The following is a 13235-nucleotide window of genomic DNA, read 5'->3' as shown; positions in this document are numbered from 1 at the left end:
TAAAACACATTTTTTATTTAAACTTATTTGGCACTTAAATAAATACAATTAATTTAAACAATGTACTGCTTGAAATCATGTGAGAACACATAGAGTATCAGGTGTGTTAGACATACAGTAGACAGTCACTAAATCACCAAGAAGCCTCTCTTTTACAGTAAAAATGTATTCCATGTCTGCAGTTCAGTCCTCATTGCACACAAACACATACAGTATGCCTTTTCCCTATACTTTTCACTGGCTCTTGATGAACACAAATAAATCGTTAACCAACAATTAAAGTCATTAAAATAAATCCTATGTCTTAGTGAATTATAATCTGTCAAAATATATATGTCAATATAGGTCTACTCCCGCGTCCATCTTAAATTAAAATACCCACATCCATCCTAGCAAAAGAACAGACATATGAATGAGTGAGTGTTGAGCCTTATAAACATGGAAAATTCAGATGAGATGACTTCTCATGCAGGATACATAATATATTGCTATTTTTAATTCCTATTTTAATAGCTTTATAATAACCGATATAATATTTTACAAGTTATTAAAAATGCACGTGGTCTGTTGAAGCATTTTATTTTGCTGCCAAAAACTGTCAACAAAGTGTAAGGCTTGCATTGTCTTAGCTAATATTCATACTTCAGTATATTATCCTCCCCAGTATTTTTCCAGTGACTACAGACCAAAGAGGGAACGGCTCCCATATACCCCTCTCCGCATTACTCCATTACTCTCTAGATGAAAAAAAACAACAACATGAGTCACTCTGCCACTTCCATGCCATGGCAAGTAGGGTGAAGAGAATGTAAATATGGCCCGGAAAGACACTGGACCTGACCTCGGCCACCTGGGTTGGGCCACCGCAAGACTGAATGGAGCTGCCTGTAGAGAGAGGTGTTGGAGTGTATCCGGACACGGCGACTCAGTCAACAGTTGACACGGTTAATTTAGCCAACACCCTTCTCCCCGGCAAGCTTGTGCATATCACCCCTGGCAGGGCCATTTATCCAATCTCCCTGGAATTCCACTTTCCGGTTTGTTTCGCTGCACTAGCAAGAGTTTCTCTTGTAGGATGTTTTCCCTGCAGAAGGAACTCGCGTCCCTCCTGAGGCGGTTGTCTTTGTTTTGATGTATTGTGTTGTGAATTATTTCATGCTTAGTCACATTTATGATTTAACCTTATATTTAACTCTAAAAATAACTTAATTTATGATGATCTTTGTGAATGTATGCCATATATTAGAAATACCATATTAGAAATGTCTTAGTAGTATGTCTTTGTTTTGTATCTAAAATAGAGATGCACCGATTGCAAGTTTTTGGCCGATTCCGATTTCCGATTTTTCATCGAGTTTGACCGGCCGATACCGATTTTAGCCGATTCCGATTTAATTTCTTCTAACCACTTTACAGCACAAACAAAGAGTTATTTTCTAGCCTATATTTTTTTTAATACAACATGTTAGAAATGTAATCAACTTATCAATGGCTGGTAGAAAAATGTGAATAGACAGATTCTTCTTCAAGTCTTCTTCAGTTGCAGTAATCCCAGTGTGGGACATTCATTTCACACATGTAGAAATGCACTAGGAACACTATTTATTTTCTTCTCACATCCATATGCAATATCCAACTGTAAATATCTTCAGAATACTGATAACTGAAGTTAGTGCTACATAGGCTGAGATGTTGGAAAATGACAACAAAAAAAATAATTTTGAGAAGCCTTGAAACACAGCAAATGACTTATATCTCAGTCCACACTCTTCTTTGAACTTTCGCGATTGCTTGCGGATACTAAGGAAGTGTCCATATTTGGATGGCATAACGTCATGCAGGAGCTTTCCAACGACACCACGCATGATATGTTTTGTATCACGGTCGCGGTAGTTTATGACACGTTAGAATGCTAACTTTTGGCGAATTTAGAAGAAATAGGCTATACAGGCGTGATCAGACAAAAGGTAATGAAATGAAATAAACCTCTAAATGTGTAAATCGGACTTAGTTGTTGTAGTAGTGTGAAAGAATACATGATAAGTTGGCAAACCGAAGCAAAACTATGTTTATTCCTGCCGTGCTATGTCGTTGCTTATTGATAGCGCTTGTGGTTCAGCTGTGGGCACGCAATTAGCGGCAAGGACGGGCTTTGATGAGCGCTGTAACCTGAAGTGACAGCTTAGTATAGTAAATTCCACGCAATATGGCAAAGCACCGCGTTCGCTGCATAGAAAAACTCAGTATTAGCGCTTTATCCAGCCCTGACTGTTGGCCTAGCTTCATCAAACTTTGCAAACTCAGCTGTGTGAGTGTGATGTTGTTACAAGTACGTGCGAGTGCATTTGACCGGCATAAAATCGGCATGTCTCAGACTGACCGGCCGGTCGCCGGTCGTGGCCGATCACGTGAAAATCGGCCGATTCCAATCGGCGGCCGATCGATCGGTGCATCTCTAATCTAAAACTATGACCATAGCTACTGGCCAGGCTTCTCTGTTACAGATATAAAATGTCTTCATAATACATTTTTACATCACATCTGGCACTTTGTCAGTTTCAATTCCGATTTGGAAACAGATGCCGGTGGACGCCACCCTGTGTTCAAACTGCAACACGTGACCAGTTCCCAGGAAGTGCAGAAGGGCCATCGCTGCAAAGCGTGCTCATTTCCTTTCGTTGTTGCTTTCTTCTGTGGCAACAAATTTGATCTCGGCGTTGGCTGTGCGTGAGTTTGCACTGCTGTCCCGGACCTTGTGCTTGAACAGGAATGGGAATGTTTTCTTGAAGGACTTGCGGAAGCTCGCCCCCATGAACCCATATACAAACGGATTGATTGAGGAGTTGGCGTAAGACATGCAGTTGGCCCAGGTCTTAATCTTGTAGGTGGCGTATGTGGCCTTGAAGTTTGGGTAGAATGACTGGAAGAGGACAAAGATCTGGATGGGCCCCCAGCAGATGGTGAAGAGCAGGACGATGACAACCACCATTTTAGAGATCTTGCTCCTGATGGTGATGGTTCTCTCCGACAGCAAGTGGACCTGAGGAAAATAAATGAACAGTCTGCTTTCTTTTGCTGTTGTTGGCCTGGGACATCAATATTCCATTAAAATACCACGTGCCTAAAATCACATCCTTCACACACTAACAGTGCTGCCATTGAGAGGCTCTCCAGGGGTACGCCTTATGAGCTCTGTCTTTCTGAAACACTTAATCTTGCCTCGTGAAGATGAAATGTCACCCAATCTAATTGAAGCCATCTACTGTATTGTACAGATAGCATGCATTTGTGAAGCGCCAAAACCTCAATTTTCTGCAGCCAAATACATGGATGTTGACAAATTACAAATGTTGACGTGGATGTTGACAAATGAGCTGGGCGGTGGCGGGCTGCTCGGTCTTCCTACAGTACCTGATGGTTATTATCCACAGGCTCCACCGCAGGCTGGCCGACCCTCTTGAGCATGAAGGAGTAGCAGAAGGAGATGGTGAGGACAGGAAGGAGATAGACCGCTATGAACTGGTACAAGATGAAAGCCCTCTCGTGTGCCTTAGAGGGGAACCTCTCCCTGCAGTATTGCCGGGGTCCATACCAGTAGCCCTCCTCTATCTTCTGATACATAAATATCGGCGTGGACAGGATGAAAGAACCTGAGCAAAGATGACAATATAGTTAGTGAGGAGCCAATACTACACATAATTATTCTCTCCATAAGTAATATTATTTTGTATTTATTATCTCCATAGTTTTGCCATCATTTTTGAAGATGCTAGGTTTGACACCGTTATATGCATTTCTCCTGAAAGTCATATAAAATGCAGATTGACGTGATGAACCTCAATGGACATTTCTAGGATTTTGATCAATTTTATCAATTTTCATACCGATCCAGATGCAGATGCTAACTATCATGGCAATGCGAGGAGTGCGATGGCTCAGAGATTTCAGTGGATAAACTGTTACGTAGCAACGGTCCCCACTCATTGCTGTCAAAGTGATGCAAGTAGCCTGGACTGTAACCTGCAAAAGTGAATAAACAGTGAATTAGCGGTCTTAGTATAATTACGAATGTGAAACGTGAAGTAGTCAGCTTGAAAAGATTTGTCACAGCAGGGCAGGGTTAATTGGAGTTATGAAAAAATCTTTCTTAACAAATAACACTGCCACTGTTGTCACTGCTTGTCCTTATTAGTGGAGTATTACCAGGTAGCGACCCATGCCTTAATCTAATGCTAATGCATAAAAACCGTGGAGATGTTCTGAAAAGAGTAAGACAGCTGCAGCATTGTACAGCATGTGTGACTAATCTTTGTCAGCTGAAAAGAGCAAACTGCACTACCATGAATTCTAATTAGATGCATCAATTCTTAATTAATATATCCATCCACACAAAGAAAAAAACAACATTAGAATTTGTGACGTTTTAATTTGCTGGTGCGGTGGTAAATGCTATTCGTTTTCAGTCTTTAGAAAAATGTTTTTCATTTTTCCAACGGTAGTGAGGTTCAGTGAGGGTTTGTTTATCTTTACATTATTAGTTTTCTTCTGGAAATAGATGTACAATATGCACACTAAGGCTCACTGACGCCCCCTGGTGGCTACAATCTTAGGGAGCAATATTTAGGTTTGTTGCTATTTTAGAATTTCAGTATCATGAGAGGTACTGAAAATTAACTGGAATCTAAACCATGGACCATGTCCCATATGGTTCACCTGGGGTCCGGGCCCTACTCAGGGAAGCATCAAAGATCACAGAGGGCCTGTGAGGCTTTGGTCTGAGGTTGCATGACTGTTCAAATTAGATTGGGATATGTTAAAATCATAACAATATTGGATAATCGAAGAGGTGGAGAGAATTTTAGAAGTGTGGTTCTTGCTAAATAAATTATAGACTAAAGGTGAGATCAACTAGAAGTTAGTTGATCTGGCTTATGAATGTGATCATCACATTGGGATTTGGAACAATGACTCATTATCAGTATCAAAAATGTATCAAAAAAAAGAGTTACCTTTTCTTTTGGATTTCCTTTTTTTCCTACATATTAAGGTGATTGCACATTGGACAACTTTTTGAATAGTGTTGCTGGGCAATCATATTACTGGTCCCATGTGTTATGGATGATCATGAACTTTCCATTGAAAATGAAAGGTAACATTGTTGCCCAACCATGAGAGTGCGCCATAACAATAAAACCCAGCAAGATTGCCCAGCAACATTCCCTAAAATACTCTCATGTGTATCATCGGCTTGAGTTCATCTTAGATGTTAATAAGACTGTCTTACAAACATCACCCTCTCGAGCACCTGCATGAGCTCATCTAAGGGCATTATATTCGGCTTATTGTAGATAAGGTTGTCATTTTGATTTATTCTTTGATAGTTTACATTTCATTACAGGCAAAATTGCTTTATGCAAGTCAGAAAGTTTATGCTCTATTGAGATCCTTATAATTACTCATTTGTATTAGCTAGTGTCACCATGCTCTTTGTTGGTTCTGACTGTACCAAAGGCATACTGTACACAAGGGCAAAAGTATTGAAAAACAACCAGTGAATCATGCCTTAATGCCTTTCTTAACTAACATTCCTGACACAATTAGTTTTCAAATGGCTATATTCTACAAATAACATTGAATGTAATGTTCTTTTGTACTCATGTCTTTGCATAATTAGGGCATGGTCATGATTAATTACAAAAATGCAAATTAATTTGATATCCCCTGTAATGATATGCAAGATTAACTATATTTGACCAGAAATCATAGTTTGTTATGAGACAGGTACTAGGGCTGGACAACAGGATAACTTTAATGTCATTTTTTTCAGATTGAACTCAGCGTAGTTACTGCCTTATTGCTTTGTAGGGCAGTTACTGTAAATATGCAAGATTTCTGAATGCTCATTTCACGAGAGCCCATAATGTTCAAGACCCACGATTGGATTTTGCTTACATAGACTTTGAATACAATTTGCTGATATCAAATTACCTGCTGAAGGAAAGCGACACATTTACACATGAAGTCCCCAAATATCCAACCAGGTAGAGGGTAGAGTGTAGCTGTGAACGGCACACAACACACTAGGAAGATGATGTCCGTGGCAGCCAGGTTAGCTGTGGGACAATAAACACTTCGTAAACAGAGCTTTGAAAGGCACCATGGACTCAGATGTGGCTTAGAACTGAGCTTGATCAGAGAACTGAGCTTGAATATTGAAACACCAATGTATACTCTCTGTAGATAATGTGTGTACAACTACTATAACCATGGACTCAGATGTGGCTTAGAACTGAGTTTGATCAGAGAACTGAGCTTGAATATTGAACCACCAATGTATACTCTTTGTTGATAATGTGTGTACTATTATAACCACCGAAGCCTACAGTATAGCAAACGCTCAGCACTGTTTGTGGTAACCAAGTGGAAGATACTGTAACACATACCAAATATCTTCTAATGGAACCGAGCAATTACACGTTTTGCACTCACCTATGTAAAAGTTGGTGGCCGTCCTCATCTGACGGTGTTTGGAAATCACGTAGATGACCAGTGAGTTGCCAATGAGCCCCACCAGCATGATGAGGGAGAAGAAGAGAGGCACAAGCCAGGCATCGGTGAGGAACGGATGCTCCCCTCCCTCCACGTACTCTTCTGAGCTGTTCCTCACAGTCTCGTTGAACACAACCTCTGTCGAGTTCCACAAGTCCATCGGGATTGTTCTAGCGCTGTAGACAGACATTATTCGAGGCAAACGGGAAAAAAAATGTTATTTGAAGGGGAAAAAAACTAGTAGGAATTTATATATATATATAAATATATATATATATATATTCAGGGTCCTTTCTGACACGAGTGTGGCAAAGAGTGTGAGAGTGGTGAGAATTACGCACACGGTGCTTTGTCATCCAGACTAAATCAGAGCGTATGCTCTGTGGCTGGGAGACACTTTGAGTGAGCTTGCCTGTCAGATTCCACCGGTGTCCCTTTCGCTCTCTTTGAAAAAGGAGCCCTTCATGCTGAATGCATCGAGAGCTGAGATCCGATTGGTTTTATAGTGCGCCAGCACACACGTGGCCTTCAGGACGAACGCAGAATGAAGAAGTGATGTCAGGTATCCTAGCAACATCCACCCCCCAATCTCTGTACTTGGGCTGTCCAGCTGCACTGACGACTCTGCACTCTGGGAGAGACTGCCTGAATCCAGAGAAGGCTTTCACATTCGTATAAAAAAACAATTTACACTGCCTGCATATATCAACCTCAGGGAAACATTTCCACATCATAGGGTTATGTAAAAAGAATGGCTTCTGCATCATTTGTAAAAAAAAAAAAAAAACACCCATAGTGCTTGTGTTTGCCTAAAAGCAAGAGTTTGTCCGAATGCACGCTGCTATGTACATGTGCGGAAACACACTGACCACTTCTCATGGCTAATTCAACTCAAACCTGCAATTCTGTCTGCCACTGTAATTGCTCTGTTGTTAGCTGTGTTGTGTCTGCATTGCACCATACCAAATCGGCTCTCCTGTCTCAATTTAAGCGGACAATATTTGACCCCAGTCAATTGATTGCCACGTGAGGTCAGAGGATATGAACAGGTAGTCATGTCCATGCATACCACACCGTGTACCAGTTTATCTGATGCTTTTCTTGTGGTGGTCAGTTGTTATTAAAACTGGTCTGGGCGTTCACTCCCAGATGCATGCTCCACAAGGTCACACAAGCACAAGCGTTTGGTTTGAGCGATCCGTTCCATGGGTTGTTCCATACATGCAAATGCAGTACGCTCATGAATAAGTGAACAAAGACGAGGTACATATGTGAAGCATGCCTACTGAATAAATCAGTCAGTGTTGTGCATGTATGACCACTCATTTGCACCCAGCTTTTTGCATTTTAGATTTTAAGATGTGAGGACCAGGGCAAGGACAGCATACCTCTGTTTCTGAACAGATTTTTGCTCATCTCTAAATTGTTTTAAGAGCCCCTGCCAGCACAGAATAGCACTTCAGTGGCATCCCACATCCGTTTTGCCTGCGCATGAGCCTGCTTTCTGTTCTCTTATGGAAACACCCCGCTCCTCTTTAATTGGAGTTTGCTCATTCACATCATGGCCTTGGAAATGCTCACAGAATTCGTGTTTCACATTATTACAAACAGGCTTATTGCCACGAATGGACAAATATCTGCCAAAAAAAAAAAAAAAGAATGCCAGCACAATTCATGTACTTAAATCTCTCGGTGCTTGGACCACTTGATGCTGATGAGATGCAGTAGTGCTGGCCGCCACTCAGCATCTGTTTACAATACAATGCCCAGGCCCTGTAGCCTGGCCTGGAGCAGCTGACATCTGTATTCTTCTGCTGCTGTGTGGAGCTCTCAGACTCCTCTGAGAATTGATTGTATTGCTGTTTGGCATTTGGAAGTGGGAAAAAGGTTGAACTTCTGCGACCATACAGGGTCCATGCGAGTGAAGAAACAGCATGTCTTGGCCCTCATACAGTATGGCGCCTCTAAGCATGGCAGCAAGAACGTTGCATTTCAGGGTGGTTTCGTAATACTGCTGCTGTGGCTTGCATTTTCAAAGTTAATTTGTGGGATGGGTTTACAGTGGGTTTTAAATTAAAAACAAGTGTGCCTGAAATTCAAACTAATATCAAAATGTCAAACTCAACGTCACTGACATTAGACATTGAAGGTTGTCTTTGAAAGGTGATGAGTGACTGGTTAGGGCCATAGACTGTAGGCCTTACAGGCTGAAACAAGACCGGCTAATCCAATAACCACCCAAATTAGGCACTACATGGCATACAAATGTGGCTCTGAGAGAGTGCAGTTGCATAGAGTCTTCTGAATTACATGGAGTTTTTCAGCTGCTTTGTCCCTTTGGAAAAGTTCAAGCCATTTTGCTGCAATATTTTAGCCTGGGTGTTCCCATACTGCCTTGCGCGGTGATTTCTTTCACGCTGCTAAGGCAGTCTGGAAACTAACGCCCACATTTTCGATGATGTTGGCGACCAATCACAGAACAAGGGAGAAAGCAAGACCATGATGAGCTATGCACAGACGCATTTGATAGACATCCGTGGCGCCCAATGAACGGATCTGGGCATTTTTTCCAATACGAGAAAATGAACGTCTGGTTGCCAGACCACGTCTCATTTGAGAAGTGGTAGGCGCTAGCCAGGCTAGCAATGTTTGTTAATACTTCAAAAATCTATTCCAAAGTAATCTTTTATTTGTCTTTTTTACCCTCCATACACCCCTTAAAGAAGGTTATACATTATATTTGACAACAGCTGGCCGGGCAACAGGGCCAGACAGCATCCCAGCAACGGTACTGAAACTCTGTGCCACACGGACTCACTCTCTCTACACCATCCTCTGTGAGTCATACAAGACAGCCTCAATGCTCGTCCTCTGGAGAACCTCAATCATCACTCCTATCCCCCCAAAAAACCCTCTCCTCTCAGAGCCCAACCACTTTCAACCAGTCACACTCACACCAATTGTTTTGTGCTGCATGGGAAATCTCATCCTTGACCACATCCTGCCAACCGTCAGACTACAATTGAACTCGTACTAGTCTATCAGACATAAATGAAATCTGACTGCAGATAGAGAGCACTGAACAGGACCAAAAGCCCACTTCAATAGAAATTTTGTCTCCCACAGCCCAGTGGGTATTTGATGTCAATTCAACCTCAATAAGACATCAAACATTGATGTCAAATTCCGTCATGAAATTAGCCTGGGTGTTCCCATCCTGCCTTGCACAGTGATTTCATGAAAATGAAATGACAGTCATATTGATGTCAAAATGATGCCAAAATTCTGTCATAAAGAGAGAAGTATTTTTATTATTGAGTCTTCTGTCAAGAATTTGTCACATACAAGAAATATTGTTGTTAGATAGTAGAGCATTTAGCTGCTAAACTTTCCTGTGCTGAATTGTAAGAATAAAGAAAGGATTTAGAAATAATTTAACAAATAGAAGGGGGGGTCATTCTGTGTCAGACAAAATCAGACAAAATCCAAGAAAATGGTTGCTGCACTCAATGTTTGTCTACCTTTAAGTTCCAATACCAAGACGTGGCTGTAAAATCTTTTTGCTAAATTCTATAATTTCGTATTTTTTTCACCCTTGATTTTGTATCATTTTTACTCTCAATTCCCTCTTGGAGGCCATCAGGCATATTTAGAAATATTATTCATATCCCACATACCATTTTAATCCTATGAAGATGACCAAAAACACAACCTTCCCTTGTATTTCAAGCCCATTAGGGCTCAAATATTGGCACAACATTAATAACACATAGCATGTATGTGCACACTTTTTCCCAAATCTAGGGCCTTGTAGAAAATGAGCATGCCGTAAAGCCCTTGGTTTTGAGATCCATTCTTGATAATAGACATGTTATATGACATGTTTTTTGAGTAGGCCTACTCTTACTCAAAAGTGACATGGAGAGGTAAGATGCAAACTTTGGTCACGCGCGCACTGTACGCTAGCTACAGCTGACCCACAAGATAGGCAGCATTTTGTGACAATTTGTGATTTGTCTAGGCCATATATTTTTTTACCACAGATATTTAACACAAATAATGCCATATATGAACAACACAGGTACAGCAGGATTGAGGTCTTAACTCGGCCACTCCAGAACATTCAACTTGTTGTCTTTAAATCATTTACAGTATATGTTGTTTTCGATGTGGGCTTAATTCAACTCATTATTATTGAGTAAATCTTCTCCCAAGTCATAGTTTCCTTTCAGACTGAAACATTGTCCTCCAGGAATTCCATTTTACTTTTACTATTACAAGCCAGGGCCTGCTGTCGAGAAGTATCTCCACAGCATGATGCTGCCACCACCGTGCTTCAAATTAGGGATGATTTGTTTTTGGTTATGTGTAGTGCCAAAATAGCATCTAGTTTGAATACCAAAAAGCTCTTTGGTCTCATCAGACCAATGGACCTTCATCCATGATCCATTTCACCTTGGAGTCTCCCACATGTCTTTGGGCAAACTTTAGTCAAGATTTAATAAGAGCTTTGCCACTCACCCACAGAGCTTTGACTGGAGAAGAACTTTTGATTGGTGGAAAGTTGCTGTATGCATATTTTTAAAGGAGTCCTAGAATTCAAAACCACATTCACCTTGTTACTGTTGAATTTAGGCTGCCAGCAGTGTCCAAAGGACAACACCAAAGACTTTACCGTGTCCCCCGCCTGCTTTCGTATGCAAATTGGGAAATAGAAACAGCCGTGTTGAAATGCTCCAATCTGAACAGAGCTCAGATAACACGTAATAGGCGCCCATCCCCCTTTAGATACACCCCTCGGCCCCTCTCATTTGCATACCTTCGATTAATAATTCTTGTTAAACTGCTCTTACGATGCTAGCATCTAGATATGTGGTCTATGGCAGAGACGTTGTAATGCTAGCGTTATTACAGCTAACTTTGGAGAGTTACTATACTAAGAAATGTACTGATAAAACTTACCAATCTAACACATTCATTCTGTTGGGGAATCTGCTGCACTTCATATTTGTCAGTCTGTCTGCTCCTTCTTTTGTTCTTTCTTTCTTTCATTCTGTCTTTTGTCCTTTGAAAGATGCGGTGTTGTCAACTATGGTTACTGTAAGGTTGTGTTCAGATTTTTTTGTTGAGATGGTCTTCTCTGATGTTACTCTCTAATAAGAGATTTCTGGAAAGGACTTTCCACTTACTGTGTTGTGAGTAGACAGGAAAGGTGGTGGACTATACTAAAGGAAAGGGATACTAAAATAGCTATTCTTGAAACATAGGAAAACAATTATGCTTTCTCTTTCTTTCTTACCGGTAATAAATCATGTTGTTTATTTGGGCTTGCCTTTTTTGAAATTATGTTTTTTTTTACCAAACATTACAGGCAGGAGATGTTTTTTTGTTGTATAATTAATTATGCATAAGCACACACACACACACACACACACACACACACACACAAAACAAATCTGCAGAGCATCTTTTTAAGGGCAAGATCAAAATACAAGGACTAAATCTGTGGGTTGTCCAGTCACTTAGCAACCATGATGACCAAAGAGGTAATGACGGAGTGTTCACAAACAGTTTTAGCCCATGACATCTGTTTCATTTATGGTGGTCAGAATGTACAGCACTCAGGGACATGTTGATGACATTTTTTGTTTTTTTTACACTTATTTATTTAATTTAGTTTTTCAGCTGTTTTTCACAGAGCAGCTGAAATGTAAACTAGTTAATGAATGACCTTCAGTTCTGTTTTTTTCTTTGCATGGTACAGTACTTTTATTTTGGCCTCTTCATGAGAGAAATGTGAAAATTAATTTTAGCATTTCGAGAGACATTCAATTAAATACTGATTAGAAGCTTTTGTTAGATTTGTGTTATTTATGATAAGAAATTCACACATATTTTAAAGGTGGGGTATGGGATTCGCAAAACGGCTGGCAGATTTTGAAAATACACAACTCAAATAGTCCTACCCTCTTTCCTCCAACACTGGCCCTGAAAACAGGATTCATAGCAATGTGGAACAACCCCATTAGCACTATACAAGTTTTAGTCTCCATACATACATTACATACAATCGTTCACATGAGCTTCCTCCCCAAGCAGATTAATTAGCTTGCTTGTTCTACGTTCTTTATTCACCTCCAAAAGGGTTGCAGTTATAGTATATGTATGCACATTTTAAATAGGCTACAGTGTCATAAAAGCACCAATTATCCACCTTTCATTCGAAAACTCTAAAAGAACGATGTTACCTCAAAATAACATTTGATAAATGAGCCTTTCCTACATTTATAGCCATGGGTATGAAGATTTGAACAAAATCTGGATAGGTTCTTATCTTGGCTTTTTCCTTCTGAAATATCCGATTTTGTTTGCCACGGGAGCTCCAAGCAGTTTTGAACACGCAGCCTTACAACACTGTTTACAGCTCTTCGAGTCACGGTAAAATGTAATTTTTCGTCAGAGGACGGACATAGGGAATGGGCAGTAGTTGGTTTTGTTTCACTTGCGCTGATTGTGTCACAAGCTTTGAGTATGTGCAAGAGGTCACACGTGTGGGGGGAGGGTATGCATTACAGTAAGACTGTGGTGGTCTTGAAAATAATTGTCTGGAGTTTTTTTAGCCCTGCCCGTTCCATAGATGATTGACGTGTTTAATTTCCATTTCAGTGCTTCCAACTTAGTGGCTG

The 13235-nt window shown here is 40.6% G+C and overlaps 1 protein-coding gene across 1 annotated transcript; it reads right to left on the bottom strand.

The window, feature by feature from the left end:
• Positions 1-2665: 2665 nt before the first annotated feature.
• On the bottom strand, positions 2666-6709 carry kiss1ra (KISS1 receptor a). Its single transcript, XM_062552010.1, has 5 exons — positions 6490-6709; positions 5989-6113; positions 3885-4020; positions 3412-3650; positions 2666-3040 (listed from the first exon to the last, which is right to left on the bottom strand). Exons 1-5 carry the CDS (start codon positions 6707-6709, stop codon positions 2666-2668), a joined length of 1095 nt encoding a protein of 364 aa, XP_062407994.1.
• Between the last annotated feature and the right edge of the window lie 6526 nt (positions 6710-13235).

Source organism: Sardina pilchardus, chromosome 2, assembly GCF_963854185.1.
Source record: "Sardina pilchardus chromosome 2, fSarPil1.1, whole genome shotgun sequence".
NCBI classification, from domain to species: domain Eukaryota; kingdom Metazoa; phylum Chordata; class Actinopteri; order Clupeiformes; family Clupeidae; genus Sardina; species Sardina pilchardus.
Note: the sequence above shows the minus strand (reverse complement) of the source record. Positions and strands in the feature narration are given on the sequence as shown.